At 31.5% G+C, this 23,105-nt stretch overlaps 4 protein-coding genes and 1 long non-coding RNA gene across 8 annotated transcripts in view; 2 read left to right on the top strand and 3 right to left on the bottom strand.

Annotated features, from left to right (window-relative positions):
- Positions 1-280: 280 nt before the first annotated feature.
- Positions 281-3,865, bottom strand: LOC123271845 (protein SPT2 homolog). Its single transcript, XM_044738340.1, has 5 exons — positions 3,491-3,865; positions 3,113-3,259; positions 2,895-3,024; positions 502-1,980; positions 281-424 (listed from the first exon to the last, which is right to left on the bottom strand). Exons 1-5 carry the CDS (start codon positions 3,542-3,544, stop codon positions 336-338), a joined length of 1,899 nt encoding a protein of 632 aa, XP_044594275.1. The 5' UTR covers positions 3,545-3,865; the 3' UTR covers positions 281-335.
- Positions 3,866-4,764: 899 nt separating this feature from the next.
- On the bottom strand, positions 4,765-9,000 carry LOC123271825 (integrator complex subunit 2). Its single transcript, XM_044738279.1, has 6 exons — positions 8,525-9,000; positions 7,479-8,247; positions 6,080-7,406; positions 5,741-5,945; positions 5,340-5,646; positions 4,765-5,262 (listed from the first exon to the last, which is right to left on the bottom strand). The coding sequence occupies exons 1-6, from the start codon at positions 8,806-8,808 to the stop codon at positions 4,810-4,812; spliced, it is 3,345 nt and encodes a 1,114-aa protein (XP_044594214.1). The 5' UTR covers positions 8,809-9,000; the 3' UTR covers positions 4,765-4,809.
- A 1,248-nt stretch (positions 9,001-10,248) lies between these two features.
- Positions 10,249-23,105, bottom strand: part of LOC123271889 — a 31,070-nt gene continuing 18,213 nt past the window's right edge. Inside the window, exons 1-8 of one of the 4 annotated variants that reach the window (XR_006510962.1) lie at positions 15,233-15,448; positions 15,114-15,124; positions 14,916-15,023; positions 14,466-14,808; positions 11,477-11,678; positions 11,066-11,402; positions 10,566-10,829; positions 10,249-10,494 (exon numbers count right to left, since the gene is read on the bottom strand). Coding sequence is in view for 3 of the 4 variants with exons in the window: in XM_044738427.1 (XP_044594362.1) it covers positions 10,295-10,494; positions 10,566-10,829; positions 11,066-11,396 (795 nt within the window). In the remaining variant the exon portion in view is untranslated. Of the gene's footprint in view, positions 10,495-10,565; positions 10,830-11,065; positions 11,403-11,476; positions 11,679-14,465; positions 14,809-14,915; positions 15,125-15,232; positions 15,449-23,105 lie in introns of those variants that run through there. The other 3 variants (XM_044738427.1, XM_044738428.1, XM_044738430.1) reach the window with 3 other exon arrangements.
- Positions 15,757-16,331, top strand: LOC123271959. The gene is made up of 3 exons (XR_006510991.1): positions 15,757-15,785; positions 16,091-16,170; positions 16,272-16,331. It is a non-coding gene; the product is annotated as an uncharacterized LOC123271959 (long non-coding RNA).
- Positions 16,778-20,048, top strand: LOC123272221. Its single transcript, XM_044738922.1, has 5 exons — positions 16,778-16,911; positions 16,985-17,185; positions 17,303-17,630; positions 19,108-19,749; positions 19,840-20,048. The coding sequence occupies exons 1-5, from the start codon at positions 16,780-16,782 to the stop codon at positions 20,046-20,048; spliced, it is 1,512 nt and encodes a 503-aa protein (XP_044594857.1). The 5' UTR covers positions 16,778-16,779.

The raw sequence follows: 23,105 nt of genomic DNA, 5'->3' as shown, positions 1-23,105 counted from the left end.
ACAAATATGAACTGACGTGAGTACATAACTATACGTATTATCATTATTATTATTATAATTTAAGTGTGAAAATATTTAACTTTATATTAATTTTAAGAAAGAAGATTCTTATCGTTCTCATTCATCAATTTTAGTCAATATTGATCTATAATTTCAAAAACTATCTAAATTTTTTTCCGTGAAAAAAATTTATAAAAAATCTACTTCTAATCATTTTTTTTTATCTATCGATATTTTTCATATCAACATTCATCAATAAACTCTCGAATAAAAAATAAAATTTTTTCCTTGTCGTATTATTTAATTCATTTATTATAATTACTCACAATGCTATTTTATTTTTTTCTCGTTTTCTTCATCATCATAGCCTTACGTTTCTTTTCCAAATTTTCTTGTCTAATATCCTCCAAATCTTCCATTATACCTGTGAATAAAAATTCAATTAACCCACCATTTACATAACTACGGCTAAAAAAATTATAAACAAAAAATAAAACTTACCAATTTTAGTGGACACAAATTCCTCCCTCAATTGCTGAGCGTAATTGCTCTCCATATTATCATCTTCGTCATCAAAGTTCGCATATTTACTCTTATCATACCCAAATATCTCACTTATGTATTTACTATAATCCTCAGTACCATCATGCGGATCATCATCAATAAAGTCATCCAGCTCTGAGTCATATTCTTCCTCATCATCATCAAGAATCCTTCTTTTATTGACCTGTAATTTGCTCCCGTTTTTCCTAACATCGGACGGTGGAAATTGCCTTGATCTGACATCTGGGGGTGGAAACTGCCTTGGCTTGACGTCAGCAGGTGGAAACTGCCTCGGCTTGACGTCAACGGGTGGAAACTGTCTCGACTTAACGTCGCCTGGAACTCGCGGTCTGACGTCTGGTGGAAATTTACCTGTTTTTCCATCAACATGCTTCTCGGGCTTTAATTTACCATTTCTATCATCTTTAACATTTAATTTTTTTCCATCACCGCTGCTAACACTACTACTGGTAACACTACTATTCGTTAAATTATTACCATTATTCTTATTTACACCGTTACTTTTATTTACCCTCGTGTTATTATCGCGTTCCTCAGCTTTTTTCTTTAAGTTTCTCTCTTGTTGTTCTTTTAATGCTCGTTTGGCATTTTCGAGCTTGCGTATCTCAGCATTGATTTTTCGTTCCGCTTCCTCCACATCAAGATCCGAATTTGGTTTGCTGCTCGAAGATTTTTCACTGACTTTTTTATCAAGAATTTTTTTCGGAGTAGGAGCCAATTTAACTGGAGTTTTGTCAGTTTTTTCTTTCTCTGGAGGACGATCGTTTTTAACGCTCGGTACCTTTGCGCCATTAACCTTCGGAATTTTCCCCGTCGACGACGTGGAACTTTTTACAGAACTCTTGTCTTTTTCAGCAGAACTAGAGGGAGACGGCTTGTAGTCACCGTTCTTTTGGCGTTCGCGCCTGTCCCAATACTCCTTTTCCTTCTGGTACTCAATCCTCTGCTTCTTGGTCATTGGTCGCTCGACCTCTTCCTTAGGCTTGGGCTTGGGTTCGATTATTATCGGCTCATGCTGCTTTTGCTCGGCTATCTTTAATAGAGACATAAAATCAATTGGCGGTGGCAGTGGACGTTTTTTAGGCTTCGGTTTTTCTTCCTCGTTATTGCTATTATTGCTACTATGATTATGATTGTCCCGCTCATTGGAGTTATCTTGAGACTCCCGGTCATCCCGGCTGGCTTCGGACTTTCTCTTACGTCTATGGGGCAGTGATGCTTCTAATTCTTGCTGTTTGAGCGCTTGCTTTACTCTGTCTTTAGTTGAAGCAATGTCTTTCACAACTTTCTTACCATTGTCGCTAAACCATGGTTTCTCTGGAGGCAGACTTTGATATTTGTTCATTAATTTGTCATAAAATGCAGAGGCTTCTTGGGATACGTAGCCGTAATCATCTTCGTCTGGCTGAGATGGACCTAGTATACAGGAAAAATTATTTTAATAATTTTATAAAAATTTATATCAACAATAATAATAAAAAGTGTAGTAATTATTGGTAGCAAATTATTGGTTTAGAATATTTTAACGATTTGATTACACGCACTGAGAAGGCCAAAAAAGTGATTTTTAATTCATTTTTGCTGAATTTTTAATTGATAATGAAAATGAATATATACATAGTAGTGACATTTAACTTCAATAATAAGTTCTTTCTTTTTTTAGTAATGATTTTTCTAACTTCTTTAGACGATTTCTAAGATGTTCTCTAAAAAAAAAAGGTTCCTTGCAGTGAGCACAATATCTTCACTTTGAATCATCGAAATTCGAAAATCCAAAAAATTTTCGTTAATATAAGATATGATCTAGTGATTAATCAAAGGAATTATGAAAATATTTATTTTTAACAATATATCAGATTGACAAGAAAATGATCGATTTTTGATAAAAATTTTAGCCTTAAATTGTTTATAAAAATATAAAATAATTATCGAAATTATTAATCCTTGGATCAATTATGGAAGAATAAAGTTAAGAAAATTGTTTAAAAATTAGAGACTGATCTTATCAGTCGTTGTTCGATAAATCTTGCTCGACGATTTTGAAAATGCATTTTTGAGAAAAAAAGCGTTCAAAGTTTTTTGGCCTCAACCTAATTTTTGTGCAACTCGCTCCGAGACGGATTTACAAATAAACATATAACTTTAAAAATACTTGTTCGATTGACATTTAATTTTCTGAGTACATACTTTAAATATGTGTACATTGCAAAAATGAAATTCAGATTAATACATTTTTTTTTTTAATTCTTTGTACGTATAAGCTCTTAATATTGACACTTATCCCCAACACCATAAATTAATATTATATATAAAAAGATATAAATAATTACCAGCAAGAGTGATAGCAGTATCTTTATGATTAACAGCATCCAATAACACCGACTTATTAGCAGCTTTAGATACTTTCAAATGTTTATTAATTTTGTTTTGCACTTTCTGATCTCTCATCGACAATAAATTCTGTAAATTGAATCGAGTTAATCCATACTTCATAATTAACAACTTGATTATTTATTTTGCATGTACTTCATAATTAATTTCTTCCTACCTCTTTTTTACGTTTTTCCTCCAACAGTTTCTGTCTCTCTTCTTCTTCCTTACGAGCCAGAAACTTTTTAATACCTTCTGTCAGATTTTTTGACTGCTTCGTTTCCTTTTTAGGTGGCGTAAATTTCGTTGGATAATACGAGACATTCTGTGAAAAAAAAAAAAAAGAAAAAAATAGTAAGAAGAAATACAGAATTAAATATCAAGAAATAGGTCGATACTACTTGGAAAAAATTTTCAAGCGTACGACACACTTATATAAATATAAGTATACACACAGATATATACTATGCATATATATTATACCTATGCATATTAATATACACATATATTGGTGATAATACATATTTATACATAAACAATAGACTCCATTACTAACCTGTTTGACAGAGCTGTTTTTCTGAGCGACGGTGAGTAATTTACCAAAATCCATTTTGGTAAATATATAAATTAATAAACAAATATAAATTTGCTATTTCTTAAAAATGTAAATATTTGTCCGTATGGGCATGACAAAGCACCAACATCAATGTGCTTTCAACGTTAAAGAAATCCTATTTATATTTTTACAGTGATTAGCAGTGGAAATAATACAACAACGAAGGCTATCTTTGTAATAAATATCGTGACATTAACAATATGGTGAAAAGTAACTCATAATTCTATTGAAGTTGTACGTAACAATTAGCGAATAGATAAAAATAATAGAAGTTTCTAGGTGCACAACAGTGCACTGACTGAATGACCGTTCATATGATTGTTGCTCTCTCTCTGACAGTTTTCAAATTTGCCTATAGGCAGCGTGTAACTCAAAAGACTAAATTTTCGCGCCAAATTTGAATCCTTGAGAAATTTTTAAAACTTAGAAAGTTCAAAATCTTTAATAATATAATTGCACGGCTCATGACGCGAAGCATCAAAGAGTGCTTTACGATTGAAAAATTTTTTTCGCCTCATTTCGGCAACTATTTTTATTATCACATCCTTGTTAGTTAACGGAATCAAGATATTTTGTATACTATTGTCAAAATAATTTAATGGAGATTGATACTATACTTTTCAAAAATTGATTCAGTGCAATAAAAACAGAAAAAAATAACATGATAGTTTAAAAAATTTTCCTGTCCATCATGTTTGAAATCCGAAAACACTATTAAAAAAATCCATTAATTGAGTCAAATTTTTTTTTTTTAATTTTATGAAAGAATTGTAGGTCCCCTATCGCGAATGGCTATGTAATTCTGTGTTGTTTAATTGCAATTAATAGAATGAAAAAAAACAAAAAGACTGTGTATCTATAGATGTTATGTACATATCCCAATAAGGGCGCTTGCGCATTATCGTCCTAAAGTTGTTTAGTAATTTTTTTTTTTATATTTTTTATTTTTTATTATTATTTTATAATTAAATGAGCATTATGAGTCGTGCACTTTTGAATTTTCCAAACTTTCTAAAACTTTAAGTACTACAAACTTCTATGTTCCGAAAAGTACAATTTTTTTTTTAGATTATTGACTATTTCTTCGCTATTAGATAAAATGTTGATAAAATTCATTTTTCATAAAAATCCCAACTTTGATGAGAATAATTTTAATTATTAAAATTTATTTATATTACACAAATTATGTACATTTCAAAAATGTAAATGACAAATATATAGGTATTATATTTACAAAAAAAAAAAAAATAATTTTTATTTTAATAAACTTTGGACTGTAAGATGGCTTTCTGTAGTAACGAAGAAAACGTGAGATTGACTTGGTGACAAAGAATTTCCGCGGATTTGTCACCAAGCGCTGCTTGGGCTGAACTGATTCTTCCTAACTGTAGAAGAAGTCCTGTAGTGTCTTCAGCAAGTGGTGGGAACGCCAAACAAATTCGTGTCAACGCCGACAGAACTGGTATAAAAAGTACAACACGTTCCTTGGCAGGTAGTACTCCCAGCAAAGTAATCAAAGTATTTATTGCTAATCGTGAAACACTGAGAGCTTTAGGCAATGCGTATTGAACCGCGAGGTGCGAAGCTAAATCCACTGCAAAAATTTGTTTTTCTGGCTCTGGCTGGGAGAGTAGTTCAGGTATCCAGTCTAAGCAGATGTGCATTGATGGTATTCCAGCGACAGTTATCGGCAGCAAATCACGCGGGTAACCCTGAAATTTATGTTAATCAATTTATTAATTCGAATAAAAATTTATAAAAACAAAAAAATCAGTCTCAGATGACTTACCTGAAAGTGAACTAATTTAGCCAACGACGGATCGGTAATGAAGACCTGGTGTAAATACGAGCAAACAACACTGCGGATCTCACGCAGCGACCAAAGTTGTCCCGGTACGACTCGGTCTTCTTCAGTTTCCAAACACGCTTCCAACAAGATCTGAACCGCAGCGCTCTCTTGTCCAGCAACCAAGGCAGTGCGAAGGTCCTCTCTTTCAGATTCGTTGGTTAGCTGGCCGACTTTTTCGGTCATGGGTCTATCTTGCATGTGACGTGAGAGCTGTGACCTTGATGCGGCCAGTGTTGCTTGTAAAATTCTTATCATAGGAAAATAAAAATATGTTTGAATTGTAATATTATTCTCATTATCATAAATACACAATCATATTGATATAATGAAAAATATATCACCTCAGAATAACAGATAAGACCGGCGCACATCTAAATACCCTGGCGTCACAGCGTAATACCTGAAGTGGATCAAGAACGATATTTTCTTGTGTTAATCTTACATTTTGAACCGTCGGGATTTCCATCAGTAATGCATTTATTGACATTACCCACAAAAAACGTGGTAATACCGTGTTAAATCTTAACCATACTTGCTTGTATAATTCTGAAAACAACAATAATTGTTAATAATAAAATTCATTAAATTTAATAATAGTAACAAAATTTTAACTTAAAATTATTATTTTCCTTATTCCCTTAATTATTTAGGTAATAATATATGTATAAAATTATTATTACCCTGTATATATCGCGGTACTTTCTCATCCAGTATCGTTTTGAAGTAACTAATAATAGTCTCAGAATAGCCCCAAATCTCAGTAGGCTTCATGATCATCATCTGTCTTAACACCCTTCCAGTTCTGCTTGGACAACTTTTAATATTCTTGAACGCTTCTTTGACCGTCAACTCATTGATAACAACATTATCATAATTAGCCGCCGTGGAGTCAATATTAATCATCTCATCATCCAGCCAGTCGTCGACCAGAGACAAATGTGGGAAGTGAGTCGCTAGTAACCTCAGCAGCGGCGAGAATAAACTCGCGTAGTTAAGCTGGTCTCTCTGAGCCTGTTGTAGCAAATATTTCATTGGCAGTTCGCTCAAGAACTCCACCGAGTAACTTTTGACTTTTCGGCCTTGCGACAAGAAATTAGACATGTTCGTCATCCTGACATCTTCATACAGCAGCAGATAGTACAAGAACAACAATTGGGACGTCAACGATGGTTTAGTTGTATCCACGTCTATATTTTCAGCATCTAATTCCATGATACTCAGCACGCTGCGTTTCGAAGTCTTGAAATTCTCTCCAAAGACGCTGTGCTGAAAGACTCTGCGAATTTCGTCCTCGGTGATGGGCTTGTTGGTGTGCTCTGTAGTCTTGCTACCGGTTACCAGAATTGAGTTGACGTAGACTTCAACCAGAGCTGGCAAAACCGGATGCAGCGGCGCCGTGCTGTTGCAAATTTGTCTATAAATCCAATTTTTAATTGGAACACGGTGTTTGGAGAACGCTCTGGATTTAAGCAACTGGTGGATGCAATGAACAGGCAAAAATCCTGGAATATTGGCGTTCAAGTTAGCAGTCACTGGGACTTTAACTGCGTGAGCAGTGACCACTTGCTCTGTGAAGATGTCTTGCATGAAAATCTGCTTCATACGCGTTAAATTGTTGGGTCTAATCGGCACTTTCATGCCCAAAGTCGCGCAGACCAGGTCGCAGATTGCTGACAGCTGGTTGCTGTGGAAATGAATGGCCATGAGAAGCAACATTTCTCCGAAACTTGCAGATACACCACTGGCACTCTCGAAGTAAGCTTCTTCGCGAACTAACCACTGGACCCACTCGATACTCTTTTTTTCTAACTGGTGATGACCAATCAGAGATGGACACGCGATCAGCATACAAAGCCCGACAGATACGAATCTGACTCCAGCTGGTGATGGTGGAGGGTGTGATGTCAGCAGCTGGACGATCATTGTCACTTCGTCGTCTTGAAATTTTATTCCACCGATTCCTCGCAATGCACAGTAGAGTCTTAGCAATGCGCTGGCTTTTACTACCTAGAAAAAAAAATTTTAATTCCTGCAATCTTTCAAAAGTATTTGTCATTCTAAATAAATTTCTAAACTGACCTGAGACTCAACAAGCTGACCTTCAGCAGCAGTAACATCAGTAACAATAGCCTTCAAGCGAGTCAAAATTTCATCTCTCAACGACTGCAAGGCAGAATGGGACTCCCACTTGCGTTTCTGGCCATTCCGAATGAACAATCCAATCCAGTTTCTCACTTGTTGATCACTTCCTAACAAAAGTCCTGAAACAAAAGCTACCACATCGCTCTCCGGAGAGTCTAATGAATTATTTTCCAAGCTAAGAGTGATCGCCAACGCAGGCATGCGGCAGAGTTCAACACATTTAGCACGAATCGCCAGTGACTGTGAGGGGTTCATTCTACAGAGCATCGTTAGCGCTTGAGTCCTGATTCTCCCCAGCGCAGACTCTTCCTGGCGCTCCCCGTTGGCTATCAAGTGCGTACAAACGTCGAAGAAACTGTCGGGACTATTTGCTACCACCCAGCAAATTATTTCCGGACCGTGCTTGACGTGCAACAGAGTCTCAGCAATATCACTGATGGATAACAGAGCAGGAAGTTCAGCCAGCGCGATGCAAATCACGTAGCTGATCTCTTCCATGTAAACTGCGGGGTCGAACAAGTCTGACTGCTTTATTGAGAAGTCATTTGTCTTTTGATGCTCCTGGATCTGAGAAGAGACGAACAACAGCTCGCTGAGGACCAGTCGGATTCTCAGGGTTGATTCGCTCCGCTCAAATTCCTGGGCCAAACCTCCTTGGACAGACTGCGCCAGGATACTGTCACCCTGGGTGTTGCCGATTTTTTGTCTAAAAAAAATTATGAAACATTTAAAATGAATTATGAAAATGAAATTAGCAGGCAGTTGATAATTTTTAGTAATTTTCTTATTGAAATAATTAAATTAAAAATTTCATATATTCAAGAGTTATAAAAAATTATAAGTGTAATTTTTTTGAAATATTTTTTAGTTCTAATACAATTAATGAACAAAATAAATGTTAGTATCATAAAAAATTAATTTATAAATTTAAGTGATTTGCTGATGAGTATGATATTTACATGACATATAACTGGTGTACTAACCTCAATTGGATTTCCTTGCGGACATCTGTTTCAAGTGCATGGAAATCGATTGACAGCAAAGCGACGATTGAGTTAACGGACTCGATGCCGGAGAGGATAGTCAGGATCTCCTTCCTCGCCTCGACACACTCCCTGGTGATGTCCAATGGGGAAATTAAACTCATACGTACCAGACATGGCAACAAAGGTCGGATCTCTCTTTGCGAACACTGCGATAATTCACGTATATTTACGTTTTGAATTGCAGTAAATACTCGAGGTGATATTGTCATATTCATCTGCATGATTAATTTTTTTTTTTAATTATTTTTTCATCAAGAATTCGGTTGTTGACTGGGCTGAGTTCTAGCAGTTGATTCGGTTTGTGTATGCTTGATACGCCATATTTTTTTTACTGGATTCAAATTGGGGCTATGTTAGAGATCCGAACGAAAATGTAGCCAACGTAGTAAATACAATAGAATTCAAAAACAAATTTAGCTTTTTGCAAATTACAAACATCTATAAACTTATGAATAATACAAATTAGAATGCAAATGAGATAGTAAAATTATTTTTGCTAAAACACTTACGCGAAAATACTTGGATATTATATACAGAGTTGAAAATAATAAAATAACTAACCGGGTAGCTAACAAATTACCAGAAAATATTTAAATTTAATTTTACATAAAAACGACATGCAGCTGACATTGTTTTACAAACACAAATAAGAAAGAAGACGTCGGTAAGATATATTTTGGTAGGTAATTAACCGACGGAGTAAATTCAAGTTTGAGTAGAATTCGAACGCAACCTTTTAATACTCTGAACTAAAATGAAACTTATCTTAATATTAATTCTAACAAATTTTTAAACAAAATAAATTTTTTTATTTAGACAAAAAATATAGCTATCAATAAATAAATAACAATAAAATATTATCTAATGAGTGATAAATATTATAAGATTTCAAGAATCTTTTTTATTTTTCGAAAATTTATTTTTATTTTTAGAAAGTTATACAAACCTTTAACTAAAATTAATGAACATAGTAATAAGTATAGAAAAATTGTAATTAAAAATAATTTTTTTTTAATTGAATGTGCAAGCTGGAGCTTTTTATCCAAAATTAAAAAATTTCTTTTTATCCAAAATTTAATTACAATTTTTTTACACTTATTATTATGTTCATTAATTTTAGTTAAAAGTTTGTATGATTTTATAAAAATAAAAAAGATTCTCGAAACGTTATAAAATTTATTACTAATTACATATTATTTTAGTGTTATTTATTTATTTATTTATTGATAGCTATATTTTTTTCTAAATAAAAAAATTTTCTTTGTTTAAAAATTTCTTAGGATCATTATTAGGTCCATGCTATGTAAGAATAAAAAAAACTATTAGAAATTAAATGTTAAAAAAATTAATCAAAATAGAAAAAAAAGAATAACTAGTGATATTAGAATCAGGTCCTTCAGGATGCTTCATCAACAGCCAACTACCAAGGCAGCTGGTGGTTCAAACAAATAATTATATACTACATTGAATTCATAGGTCACATGGGTTAATATCCGTTTAAAAATGTCGGGAAAGCGACGGTAAGCAAAACCTCACATTTAAATATTAATATTTCAAATAACATTATAAAATTTTTTAAGAGAATTTGTTTTTCTTTATTATAATTACATAAATCTTTAAACAAACTTGAGAAATAATAACAAATCCATAAATTTCTATTAAAAATTTTTTTTTGTATTTAAATAAATCATTAATGTCAGAAAATATTCAAAAAATCTGTTCAAATGATGCTATAACATTGTCGCAAGTTGGGCAACGCAAATTAGCTTGCACGCGAGCAAGAAAGACTCGCATGTTTTGCACACACCGAGAGCATCCAAACCAATGGTTGCATGGCTGACAAATATGATTGGTCATTCTTAGTTCACACATCGTACAGTCTGTGATATGTTCACCAACAACGAATTCTGAAAAACGAAATATTACTACAAAATCACGATAGCATGTAAAATCACAATAACAAGTAATTAGTTATTACCAATTTCAATTGGATTTTCAGCGATGAAATTATGAATTTGTTGAACATCAACATCTCTTCCACTTTTAAGTTCATTGATGAAGTAGCTCACACAGTTAATAAATTGCGGAATACCAAATTGGTTGTTTTGGTATAAAACCCAAGCGCTATGGATAATTTCATTTTTTAAGGTTTCACGACTTCGAGATTGCTCCGTTATTCGATTGCCGTTTTGTAATGATTCATACTCGATACGCTTTAATTCTTGTAAAAGAACAATTTTTTCTAGAAAAAAAAAAATTAATTATCAGTAATAATTTTAATTGACAATTTTAAATTGTATGAAAATGAAATGAATGAAGCAAAAATATTACAGAAAGGAGAAAATTATAGATTAGAGAAAGTAGCATATCTGAGAGAAAGTAAATAAGTTCTTTTCAACACAATTATGAAGGATTTAAGTGAAATATGAGAGTACATTGTATCAACAGTTAAATCAATAATATTGTAAGAAAAAAAACCTGTAAAATCCCAAATATTTGGATGAGTTCCAAACCGTAGAGCCAATACTTTATTATAAGCCTCGGAGAAGTTATTTGTTCTAAAAACTCTAAGAAAAACAGAATATACATCTGGCCTTGTTCTTCTTATCCACTGGTTATGAAAATACTTTAATAGCTTCTTAAACTGCAATAAAAGTACTGGTGCAGTAGTACTGAGAATCCAGTAAAATGCCAATTCAATATCATCAGGAGGAAGTAGAGGTAGTACTAATAATTTTTGTAAAAACAATCGATTTTCATTGCTTTCATTTATTGCATTCAGAAGACGCAACTTCTTTATTCTTTTCATTATCGCCTGTGTCAATTTGTAAATAAGCGTTATTAATATTAGTACCTAAAAGAAAAAAAATGGATTACACTATACTATACCTGGCAATAATGAAAATAACATCGAGTATGAGTAGCCTCTGGATAGTTCCTTAGAATAGCGATACCTAGAGCACTTTCAAAATCAGTGTTGATTGCTAATGGACGCAAATGAGGTGCCAAAATTAAGGAGAAGTACGTAAGAACTGATTCATAAGCTGATGTATCTTTTTTTTTGCATTAAGACCCAACAAAGCGGTATAACCTGTAATTAACAATAAATTTTTAATCATGAATTTAAATAATAAAGGCAATCATATGGCCTTAGTTAAGATCAAAAATTATAAAATTTTTAGTAGTGGCATGATGGCCGAGCGGGCTAAGTCATTATCCCGTTAGTTCGCTCGCACATCATGCCGTGAGGCGAGGGTTCGGGCCCCGACGGTTGTTCGAATAGTTCCAACACCAACCGTCGGGGGTCACTCCGGTAGCCAAACTGTACTGGCATGGGTTTTCTTTGTGGTTTCCCCATCGCCACTATTCCAACAACCGATAGAAAGGGGTGAGGAATAGGGTAAATACAGTACAGAAAGCACAAGTCGGTCCACAGCCGCAGTGATAATAAAAAGTTGAGAATAAATGTGCGAAAAAAATAAGGTTGATTATGGCAGTGAAATACAGGAGTGAAAAGGATGTGCTGGGGTCCAAACGTAGTATAAAAACAGGACAGTATAAAGACAGGATGGTGGCGCACTCGCTGAATGCGACAGTTACCATCTACTTAGCCTTGTAAAAACCAAAGAAACGGTATACAAGTAAAAATCGAGTATAAAATTTTTAAATTATAAAATTTATTTTTAAGCGCAATAGTAATTATTGAAGCAATTATTTAATTTTGTAATTTTTCATATATTGTTAATTAAAAAAAAAAAAAAAAGATCATATTATTATATAAAGAAATTAATTTAAGCTCGGCATTTAAAAAAAAATGCTTTTCTAATTAAAGTTGTTTAGAAAATAAACGTTCGTAAACTGGTTTGATGAACTGGTGCTAACTTTATTTTTTTTTTTAATAATTAATATATAATATTTTGAACGGACAGTAATTTTTTTTAATTTTTTAATTTATTAGAATTCAATAAAAATGTATATGACAGTTATTCTTATTACAGATGATTGAATATATTTAAAAATAATTTAGGGTGTCAATATTTAGACCCCTGTCAATAATTGGGGCTTTTACCTTATTATTTATTTATTAATTGCTATTAAAAAATTTTTTTGGTACAGTCGAATCGCGTTATGAGTCTGGCTTGTTTTCTCTATTTTTTAACCAGACTCGCGTTAATATGAAAGAGACACAAGGAGGGTTCATAACGCGACGACTGTATTTTTAATAAACTATTTTATAAATGAAGCATATAAAGTTCTCAGAAGAAAAGTAAATTATTGATATCACGTTACAGATGCCATAAGGGCGTATAAAAATTTGAACCCATTTTTCTTTCTTCACAGATATAGGAGATAACCTGATAGAAGTGATTGTTCAACAGAATTGTTTGCACATGGGCCAAGTAAATACCAGACTAAAAGCGTCTGGAAGAAGATTAGCACAATGCAGTAGCGTTATTATTAAGACAAATAAACGCTTTTCTATGCAAATAGATGGAGAACCACGAATGCAAGGACCTTGTGAGGTAATTTTTATAATTATTGACAATTATCTATAAAAATAAAAACAATAAAATAAAAAAAAAAGTTTATATAGATTCACATTACTCATAAAAACCAAGTACCTATGCTAATGGCACCACCATCAATTAAGCGGCGAGGATTTCTGCGGTTCTTTAAAAGATAAAAAATTTTTGATATTTGTTATTATTTTTACTATTAATATTTTAAGTTTTTTATTCGTTACTGTATCTGTAAGCCTTAGTAAGCCGACGTTAAATTCTTAAACTGTTTTCCAGCATGTCATGAGACGTTATAAATTTAATCACATGTTTTCCAACCCTTTATAATCTCTTAAATTTAAGCTGTTGTATTCTTAAATTTAAACGCTTATGAGAGCAATTTTTTTATAAGCATATGAGAAGTATATTTATTATTTTACTCGTAAATTTTTTTTTTTTAATTTTAAAATAGAGAATCAAATTTTTTAATAATTAGATACTTCAAATTTTTGATATTACGGAAGAAATATTGGTCGTAGAAAAAAAACTTTTTTAATAAAAGTTGTTCTAAATTTAATTTTATAAAAGTAAATGTCTCTTATGATTCTCTCTTAGGACCAATCAGAAAGCCGTTATTTCAAAATTAAGATTATAATTATTACTAAAAAATTGAATTATTAATTATGAACCTTAATTTTTAAATTACAGTGAAGATATTGGTTACATAAAAAATCACTAGCAACCTTGCAGCCGCTGTGACTGTCGTGACTTGTGAACTATAAATAAATAAAATTTTGCTTTATTAAATAATGACTTTTGTTAAATTGCACTGTACTTTTTTAACTATTGACGTTTTTAAAGATATAAGCTCATCCCGATGTTACACTCAGGAAGAACTTTCATTTGAGTACCCACATGCATTTTAATATACTTTTCATATAAATAAATAAATATATATATATATATATATGAAAAATTGATGTGGGTACTCAAATGAAAGGTCTCGATGAGTGTAATGTCGGGGTGAGCTTATAACTTAAAAAATGTCAATAGTTCACAAGATACAAGGTCATTTCTAAATTATGAATCTAGAGATAGAGTATTTTCGAATGCATCCTGAATATTTTTCTCAATAAATTTTATGAGTCATTGTATTTATGTCCTAAATGATAAAAGTATGTATGCTACATTCATTTTCTCAATAGAAACTTTTTTTGATAATTAATAAGAAAATATATATCAATTTTTAGAAAAACAACAACCGTAGGCTACAACCATAAATTACAATGAAGCTTTAATAAAATACACTATGACACGTCATAAATTATAAGACAAGCAATCATTTTTATAAACAATTTATGAAAGTAGCATAAACTTACAGAATCTTGGACAAATCCTAAAATCGTGAACAATTGACGAAATGCAGGTTTTCTTGGAATCACTTTAAATGTAGCATCCATAAAAAGTTCAGTCACATTATTTAAGGATCGTAAAAATCCTAAATCAGCGTAAATTATTGATTTAAAATGATCATTGTCTTCAATAGTTGTGACTATTATGTTCGTTGCGTTGTAACTGGTGAAAAAGTTCCATTCTGGCATTTCAATTATATTTAAATATTGTTCTATCGAATTGAGTACGGGGGGTCTTGTTTGTCGCCTCCATCTTAACATTTTTGATTTAATATTTACCCATGGGACATGAACAGCGGCTTCATAATGACTGAATAAAAAAAATAAGCAGATTATACAAAAAATTACACAATTAACTAACTTAATATAATTTTATATACATATTATATACTTATCGGAGTTTTTTTAAACACTTACAGCAAAGTCATTTCATCATAAATAACTCTCAGTGACTTGAAATGTTCTTTTTTCACCTCGTTAAACAAAGATTCTTCAAAATGATAAATGACTTGTGCATTGCTGATCCTATAGCGCGATTATGATCATTCGAAATGACAAGTCGATTATTGACTATTTGTCCTCTAAACTTGCAATTTTTTATTTTTTTATACTTACATACAACATACCTGTAATGAATTAAATTGGTTAATAGTTGTATCTTATGAGAATAACGATCATTAGCTAAAATATCAGTAAATAAAAACATTTTTGTTAGTAACATCAATTATTCTTACGTGACATTAAGATTAATTTTGGAGCACATGTACTGATAACCATCGATACTAATCACGGGGATACGACGACGTGCCAGGGTTCGTTGGCCATGATGATAAGAAATATCTCCTGGCATGTCAATTAAATATACAGTATTAACTTTTAAATATATTAGAACTTTTCAGTAAAAATTATTAATTGTTCAATGTTATATACTATTGTAATTTTTATTTTTGTATTTTTGTATGCATACAGATCAAAGAAGATAAATATATATAAACAATATAATATATGTATATATTTGTATAGTCATGTGACATATCATATTTTAATGGAGTTTACATAGTAAATGCTGAAGGGGTTGTACAGATAGCGCTTCTGATTCGAAAAATGTTATAGAGGGCAGTTCAATTTAAAAAACAAATGACTCGGAGTAACAACCTAGCTGCGCGTTCCCCAATAATGAAATTTAATTGTGATTGCACCAGCTTACCTCGTATTTAGATAAGTTAATTGTTGTTTTAACAATAATATTTTAACAATAATTATATTCTGGACCAGTTTAAGGCTGTGGTACGTATAAAATTTAAATCTATTTTATTAAATTAAACTTTGTAAATAAAATGGCTCAACAATATTAAGTAACAAACATTAAAGCTATTTTTTAATTAATTGCAATCATCGTACGAAGTATTTTCAGATTCCAATAAATATAATAACAAAATAAGTAATTCAAGTGTTGTGGACCAAAGATTTTTATGTCAATTTTTTTTTTATTTTCAACTCAGCTGAATTGAAAGTCAAAAAAAAATTGACATGAAAATCTTTGATCCATAACAACTTGAATTACTTATTTTATTATTAATTGCAATTTTCAGATAGTCAAAACTGAGTTTAAAATGGCAGAGATTCATGATGGATATCGCTACATTATTCAACGTCGGCGAAATAATAATATGTAAGATTTTTATGTATTTTGTTCAAATATTCGATCATGTAATTAATCTTTATATTTTTTTTTTTATAAATAATTTTGTTTTTTTTTTTTTATATTTTCAGATTTTTCATGTGTGCGGCAAGGATTCCAACACTTTGTACTGGGCGAGGAATTAAAACGGGAAATATCTTTCGCTTAACAAGGCAGCATAACCACGCTCCAAATCATTCCTTGGAAGAAGTAGTGGCTTTCTCAAGACACTTACGCAGAGTTTGCACTTCTCAAATCGCAAACACTTTCGATATTTATGAAAGTTTGAGTCAGATGTAAGTATAATTTTTTTTGTTTAGATTCTTATCACTGAAATTTAATTAATTATCGTATTTTTTTTTTTTTTTTTTATTTAGGTACCCACAAGCTTCTAGAACGATGGCTTGGCGAAGCCAACAATTAAATATGCGCCGATGGCAGCGTAATTTCATGAACACTTTACCAAGGATCCTTTCACTAACTCATTTGAAATTATGTTTCCAAAACAGAATCGAATTTGAAAATTTGACGAATCATTCGCGAGGTTCATTGCAAGTTAAATTTCGAACCAATTTTGAGGAACGTAGAACAACTGTAATTATGGGTGATTCAGAGTTGGCTGAGCGCTTCAACCCTAATTCGAAAATGTTTATTGCGACTACAAATGTAATCCTACCTGCAGGATTAGATGCGACAGATATGTTAATAGTTGTACTAATTCACAGAAACCATGTTAGTGATATGAAATTTATTAATATAATTATCTATTTTTTAATTTTTAAAGAAATTGTTTTTTCTTTTCCAGGCTTTTGGAATTTCTTGGGCCTTCTTACCGGACAAATCAGAAACTAGCTTTAACGCTGCAGTTGAGATCATATGTTCCCAAATTGCTCCTGAGGTTAATCCTAATACAATTTATTATGATTACGAGCAGAGATTAAATGATTCATTAACAGCCAATGTCCCAGGAGCAAATTTGAAAGGAACTTTTCTCGCTTATGCTGATGTAAGTTTTTTTTTTCTTTAGTACATTTTCAATTGTGCATAACTTCAATTTTTTTTCTTAATTTTTCGATCGAAATTTAAATTTATTTACATTCAATGGTTTAAATTTTATTTACAGATAGTTATTGGCCGTGCTATAGAATTAAATGTCAATTTTGCAGACGAGAACATTCTGATCATTTTTAAAAGGTTACTGGCTATTTCTCTTCTTCCGGCTGCTAACATACCAGAAGGATTCTTGTGGCTTAAAGCAAATATTCCTGAAGTTTATGTGCCTGCTTTTGAAGAATTATTTCAGTATTACCAACAAAGCTGGATCAATTCAATGGGCCCTGAAAATTTTTCTTTCTACAATGATTTCGATTCATTCAATGATTCAATGAAAAATCACATCCAGAACTTAACCAACTTTTTAGGAAATAATAGCAGTATCTGGAATTGCCTAAGTAAGTAAACAAAAATATTTACTACTAATTTTTTAATTATTTATTTATTTATTTATTTATTTAATACAGACCCAACAGCCAAAAGGCCAATAACAGGGTCATTAATACATATAATTTTACAAATGAACAGTAGTATACTAAATATTACATAGGGTAGAGTGAAAACAATAGAATATAAACGCAGATTAATTAATTCATTCATTAACAATATGATAGATAGCTATTCCTATATTAAAATTTAGCTTAAAAGAGCTAACTAATAAATTGAAATACTATGCAAGCTAATAAGAATTAAGAATTAGGTCTAATACTTTACACAATAATTAATCAGATGTTATACATATATCTAGTTCATTTAATTTAGTTAAATTATGATTAATCATATACAGTGCATCCCTAAGTTCAACTTGAAGAAAAAATTAAAGAAAAAGTTAAAGAGAATTATACTGGCTTAATAAATGCCTAGCGGTACTGAGTTATCATGGAAGCCAACACACCTGAAGTCAGTGGCTGATTATAAGCTAAAATGTCTACCTCACAGTTATCATTTTGGTCTATTTGGTTGCATACTTATAGTATTCAAGTTTTTAAAGTCCTTAGTTGCTCTAATAACAAAACCTAAGGTTTTAGTTGCTGATAAAGCAATTGAACTATAGTGTTGGGAAAAAGTACGCTTGGAGTCAAAGATGACTCCTAAATCCCTACAACAACTAATTCTTTGTAGCACAACACCATTAATTTTATAATCAAAGAGAATCTGGTTACCAGATCTGGAAAAGGAGATGACCTTACACTTTTCCTCATTTAGATGTAACTTATTGTCATGACACCAAGCCGCAACAACATCCAGATTTCTTTGCAAGTAAACACAATCATTTACGGATTTAACTGCAAGATAATATTTTGCGTCATCAGCAAAAAGGTCAAAGAAGCAAGAAATATGATTGCCAATAGAGTTAATAAAAATAATAAATAGTAGCGGCCCTAGGTTAGACCCCTGGGGTACTCCAGAAGTCGTAGGATAGGGGACTGAGAAATACCCATTGTACAACACTACATTTAGCCTTCCTAGTAGATATGATCTCAGTATTTTGATTAAAAGTTCTGGCAGACCTAACTTGCTCAAAGCATCAATCAATCGAGAGATATCAACTCTATCAAATGCTTTTGCAAAGTCAGTATGAATAACATCAACCTGGGATCCATCAGCAAGAGAGTCATATAAATATTGTGTATAGGGCAAAAGATTAGTAACAGTTGATCTCTTGTTGTAAAATCCATGCTGTGAGGGTGAGACAATTGGCTTGAAGTATTGCAGAATCAGGTCATACAAAAGCATTTCAAAGACTTTTGCAAATGTAGGGATGATAGAGATCGGGCGATAGTTCGTGACATTGGTTTGATCCCCTGATTTGTGAAAATTACTTTTGCTTTTAATATCTTATTTACTAATATTTATTTTATTAATTTATAACAGGAGTACTTTTAAATCAGAGAATTCGCTCACACAGCGATTTCCAGTCATTAAATAACAATGGTCGCATCACATGCACACCGAGATGTCGGAGTCTAGTGTCTACACGAAAATTGCGTCGACTTTGGGAATTGTTCAGTGCTGAATGTATGGATTACCATTTGTTTTTTGCCACTGCTTCTGGAATTTTAACACCATTTGTTAATGATGCTATTCATAATGGCGTTAGAATTATTAATGATTTACGCCTTTATCAAGAAAATAATGTCGAGGTGAACGTTGATCTACCAAACCAAAACCGCGGGGCTCATTATGTAGGACAATTGGTATTCGAGGAACTAGTTGTTGACGATGTCAGGTTTCTGAACCATCGTATTCCGAGAGTTGGTATTGTTGCTAACGTATTAATAGACAACAATGAAGATGGTAATGATGTTAATCAAGAAGCTAACGCCGAAGTTGCTGATAATGCTCACAACGACCACATTCGTCAAGAAGCTGCTAACGATGGTGGTGATAATCCCCAGAATGCTGAAGCTGCTCATGTTGACGAAGATGATAATGATGAAATTCAACTAATTATTCCAAATAATGGACCTGTAGAAAATGCTGGAGTGGCTGTAGGCATCGTACCGGATGATCGAGGCAATATTTGATTTATAAATAAATTTTTTGGTAAATAAGAATAATAATAATAATAATAACGTATAATTGTGCTTATTTTGTTATTTACAGCTTTTGATGCAGTCGACCAGTTATGCATAATTTGTGCTGACCAGCCTGTCAACCAGTATTTTCTACCATGCAGGCATCAAATTGCTTGCTATGGATGTGTTGAAAGTTGGCGGGCAGTATCAGTCGAGAGCGAGACAGATTTTATATGCCCCGTCTGTCGACAACTCACAAATGAAGTGGCCATAGTGACGGCTGCTGCTGCTGCCTAAGCGATGGCTCCCACTTGTCTTACTTATTCTTAATGATTATTAATTACTCTAAATTTATGTCTTCAATTATTACTAGTATATTATATCTTAAAGTTTCTAATTTCATCTTATTTTAGATTTCCTTCGATGGAAAAAAAGTAAACTTGATTCAAGAGAAAAAATTCGTGATCCATTTTTGATTCAAGAGAAAAATTTCCTTATATAAAAAAAAAATGCCTTAGATCATATATCTTTTTTTCTTTATCATGATATTTTTAATTTAAACTTTTTTTCTTGAATGATATTAACTTTTTATCAGTGTTGTTATCTTTGAGATCTTTGAGATTTTTGATAAAAAGCTTCAGCTTGCACATTTAATTAAAAAAAAAAAAATTATTTTTAATTACAATTTTTCTATACTTATTACTATGTTCATTAATTTTAGTTAAAGGTTTGTATAACTTTCTAAAAATAAAAATAAATTTTCGAAAAATAAAAAAGATTCTTGAAATCTTATAATATTTATCACTCATTAGATAATATTTTATTGTTATTTATTTATTGATAGCTATATTTTTTGTCTAAATAAAAAAATTTATTTTGTTTAAAAATTTGTTAGAATTAATATTAAGATAAGTTTCATTTTAGTTCAGAGTATTAAAAGGTTGCGTTCGAATTCTACTCAAACTTGAATTTACTCCGTCGGTTAATTACCTACCAAAATATATCTTACCGACGTCTTCTTTCTTATTTGTGTTTGTAAAACAATGTCAGCTGCATGTCGTTTTTATGTAAAATTAAATTTAAATATTTTCTGGTAATTTGTTAGCTACCCGGTAAGTTATTTTATTATTTTCAACTCTGTTTTTTTCTGCATATAATATCAAAGTATTTTCGCGTAAGTGTTTTAGCAAAAATAATTTTACTATCTCATTTGCATTCTAATTTGTATTATTCATAAGTTTATAGATGTTTGTAATTTGCAAAAAGCTAAATTTGTTTTTCTGCCCTCCAGGCGGAAAGTGGCAACTTTCGGCCCGCTGCGCTAAACGAAATTGCCGTTTTCCGCCTCTGTCGGACAGAAAAATTGTATACAAACCTATGGCAGGAAAATAATAAATATCTCAGATCACATATATGTCGACCTCGGCTTCGCCTCGGGCAACATATATGTGTTCTGAGACATTTCTCATTTTCTTGCCACAGGTGTGTAATATACTATTTGAATTCTATTGTATTTACTACGTTGGCTACATTTTCGTTCGGATCTCTGAGATAGCCCCTTCAAATTTGGTCAGCAGGTGGCGCAAAATTCCGCGAATGTTTGAATTTAATTTTTGGAGTTTTTTTTTATTTCATAGAGATTTTTGGTATTTCTTTAATTTCACGGTCTATAACACTTCAATCTGTACTTAGATTCTTTTTGAACAGTCATTAGTTTTTTTTTTTTTTAATTTCTTCAAAAATAGAATAATTAAAATAAAATTTTTTTTTAATATTAATTTTTCGGCGAAGAAATTGTTTGAAGAAATTATAAAAAAAAATTGACATTAAAAAATTTTTTAGCAATTGTTAAAAATTTTTTATGCCATTAAAGTTAGCAATCATTTGACCATTTTTTAATTTTATTTAACAATCAAAGTTTTTCGGAAAAATTATTTTTACAAATTTGTAATTGTATTTGCATTTATATTTTTTTTTAATTTCTACATGTCAATTTTGTTTCTAATTTTTTTTTTTACAGTAATTTATTTCTTAAAAAATTCTAAAAATTATCAAATACCTGCTACTTTAATTTTCATAAATTATTTTTTCTACCTTAAAAACTGAAACTAATTGGATAAAATTTTTTTTAACTTTTATAATTAAGGTATTACCCTCGCGACTTCCGTCGTCAAAAGTTTATGCTAGAGTGTACGGTACATATACCGGATAGTCATTATTGACAAGCCTAAAACTTTTTGCTGTTTATGTACTCATTTCAGCCAATCTCGAACGAGAAACTGATTGCTTGAAAAGTCTGGCAACACCGCATGAGCGTCAATATATTTTATAGTGGTGATACTGTAGTGTTTTGGATCAGCTGTAGACTAGGGATGGAAAGATTTTTCAAAGGATCGATTCTCGACTCCGATTTCAATTTTATATTTTTCAATTCTAAGAATCGATTAGTCGAGCGCAAGAATCGATTCTTTCGATTTTAATCGATTCTAAATTAAACGATCAATAATTTTTATAGTTAATAAATTTATTTATCAAATCACGATGCCATAAATTGATAATACAAATTTATTGAAGAAAACATAATAGTTAAGAAGAATTATATTTATTTATTTTTGAATAACGTGTCAAGCATATCAAATTCAATTTTAAAATTTGTTAAAATAATAATTTACGTTAAAACATTCTTCATATATTAAGTTTTAAATAAATTAAAAATTTAGAAGAACGGTTGACTCTGAAGACCATCTCTGTAACTTCCCGCTAATTTCATACCTATGCGCTTAAAATTCCACTTATGATGTTTTTGAGCTCTCCGAGCTCAAAAGTCTGATAACAGATTGATAAAACACTATTTTTTGAATTTTCAAACCGTCATACAGTTATTATAATTGAGCTGCTTCGCACATTAGTTACATTGGACAGTAGATCCGTAGTTTACTTTTTTAATATAAATCAACACGGTGCTAGATGCTACTTAACTGAATATATCGCGTTACAGATGCCATAAGGGCGTATAAAAATTATACGCCCTTATAGCATCCGGGAATCATAAGGGAGTGTAATGAAAATTCTGTTTTTTTTCAAGTCCAAAAAAAATTTTTAGTTTGAAGAAAAATTTTTTTTTGTATTTCTCGACGTTTCAGATAAAAATAAGTTGATTCCCGAAAGAAAAATTTTTTTATACACCCTTATGGCTCCCGGGACCCACCTCGGATGCTACAATAAGAGACAATAATTTATGCCTGCTTGTGTTGCTTTGGTATCGATGAAAGTTTGGATTTATGAAAATTTGTCCAAATAAATATGAAAGTTTGTAAAAATGCTGATGAGTATAAATGAATAAAAGCACAGAAA

Source organism: Cotesia glomerata, linkage group LG9, assembly GCF_020080835.1.
Source record: "Cotesia glomerata isolate CgM1 linkage group LG9, MPM_Cglom_v2.3, whole genome shotgun sequence".
In the NCBI taxonomy this organism is placed as follows: domain Eukaryota; kingdom Metazoa; phylum Arthropoda; class Insecta; order Hymenoptera; family Braconidae; genus Cotesia; species Cotesia glomerata.
Note: the sequence above shows the minus strand (reverse complement) of the source record. Positions and strands in the feature narration are given on the sequence as shown.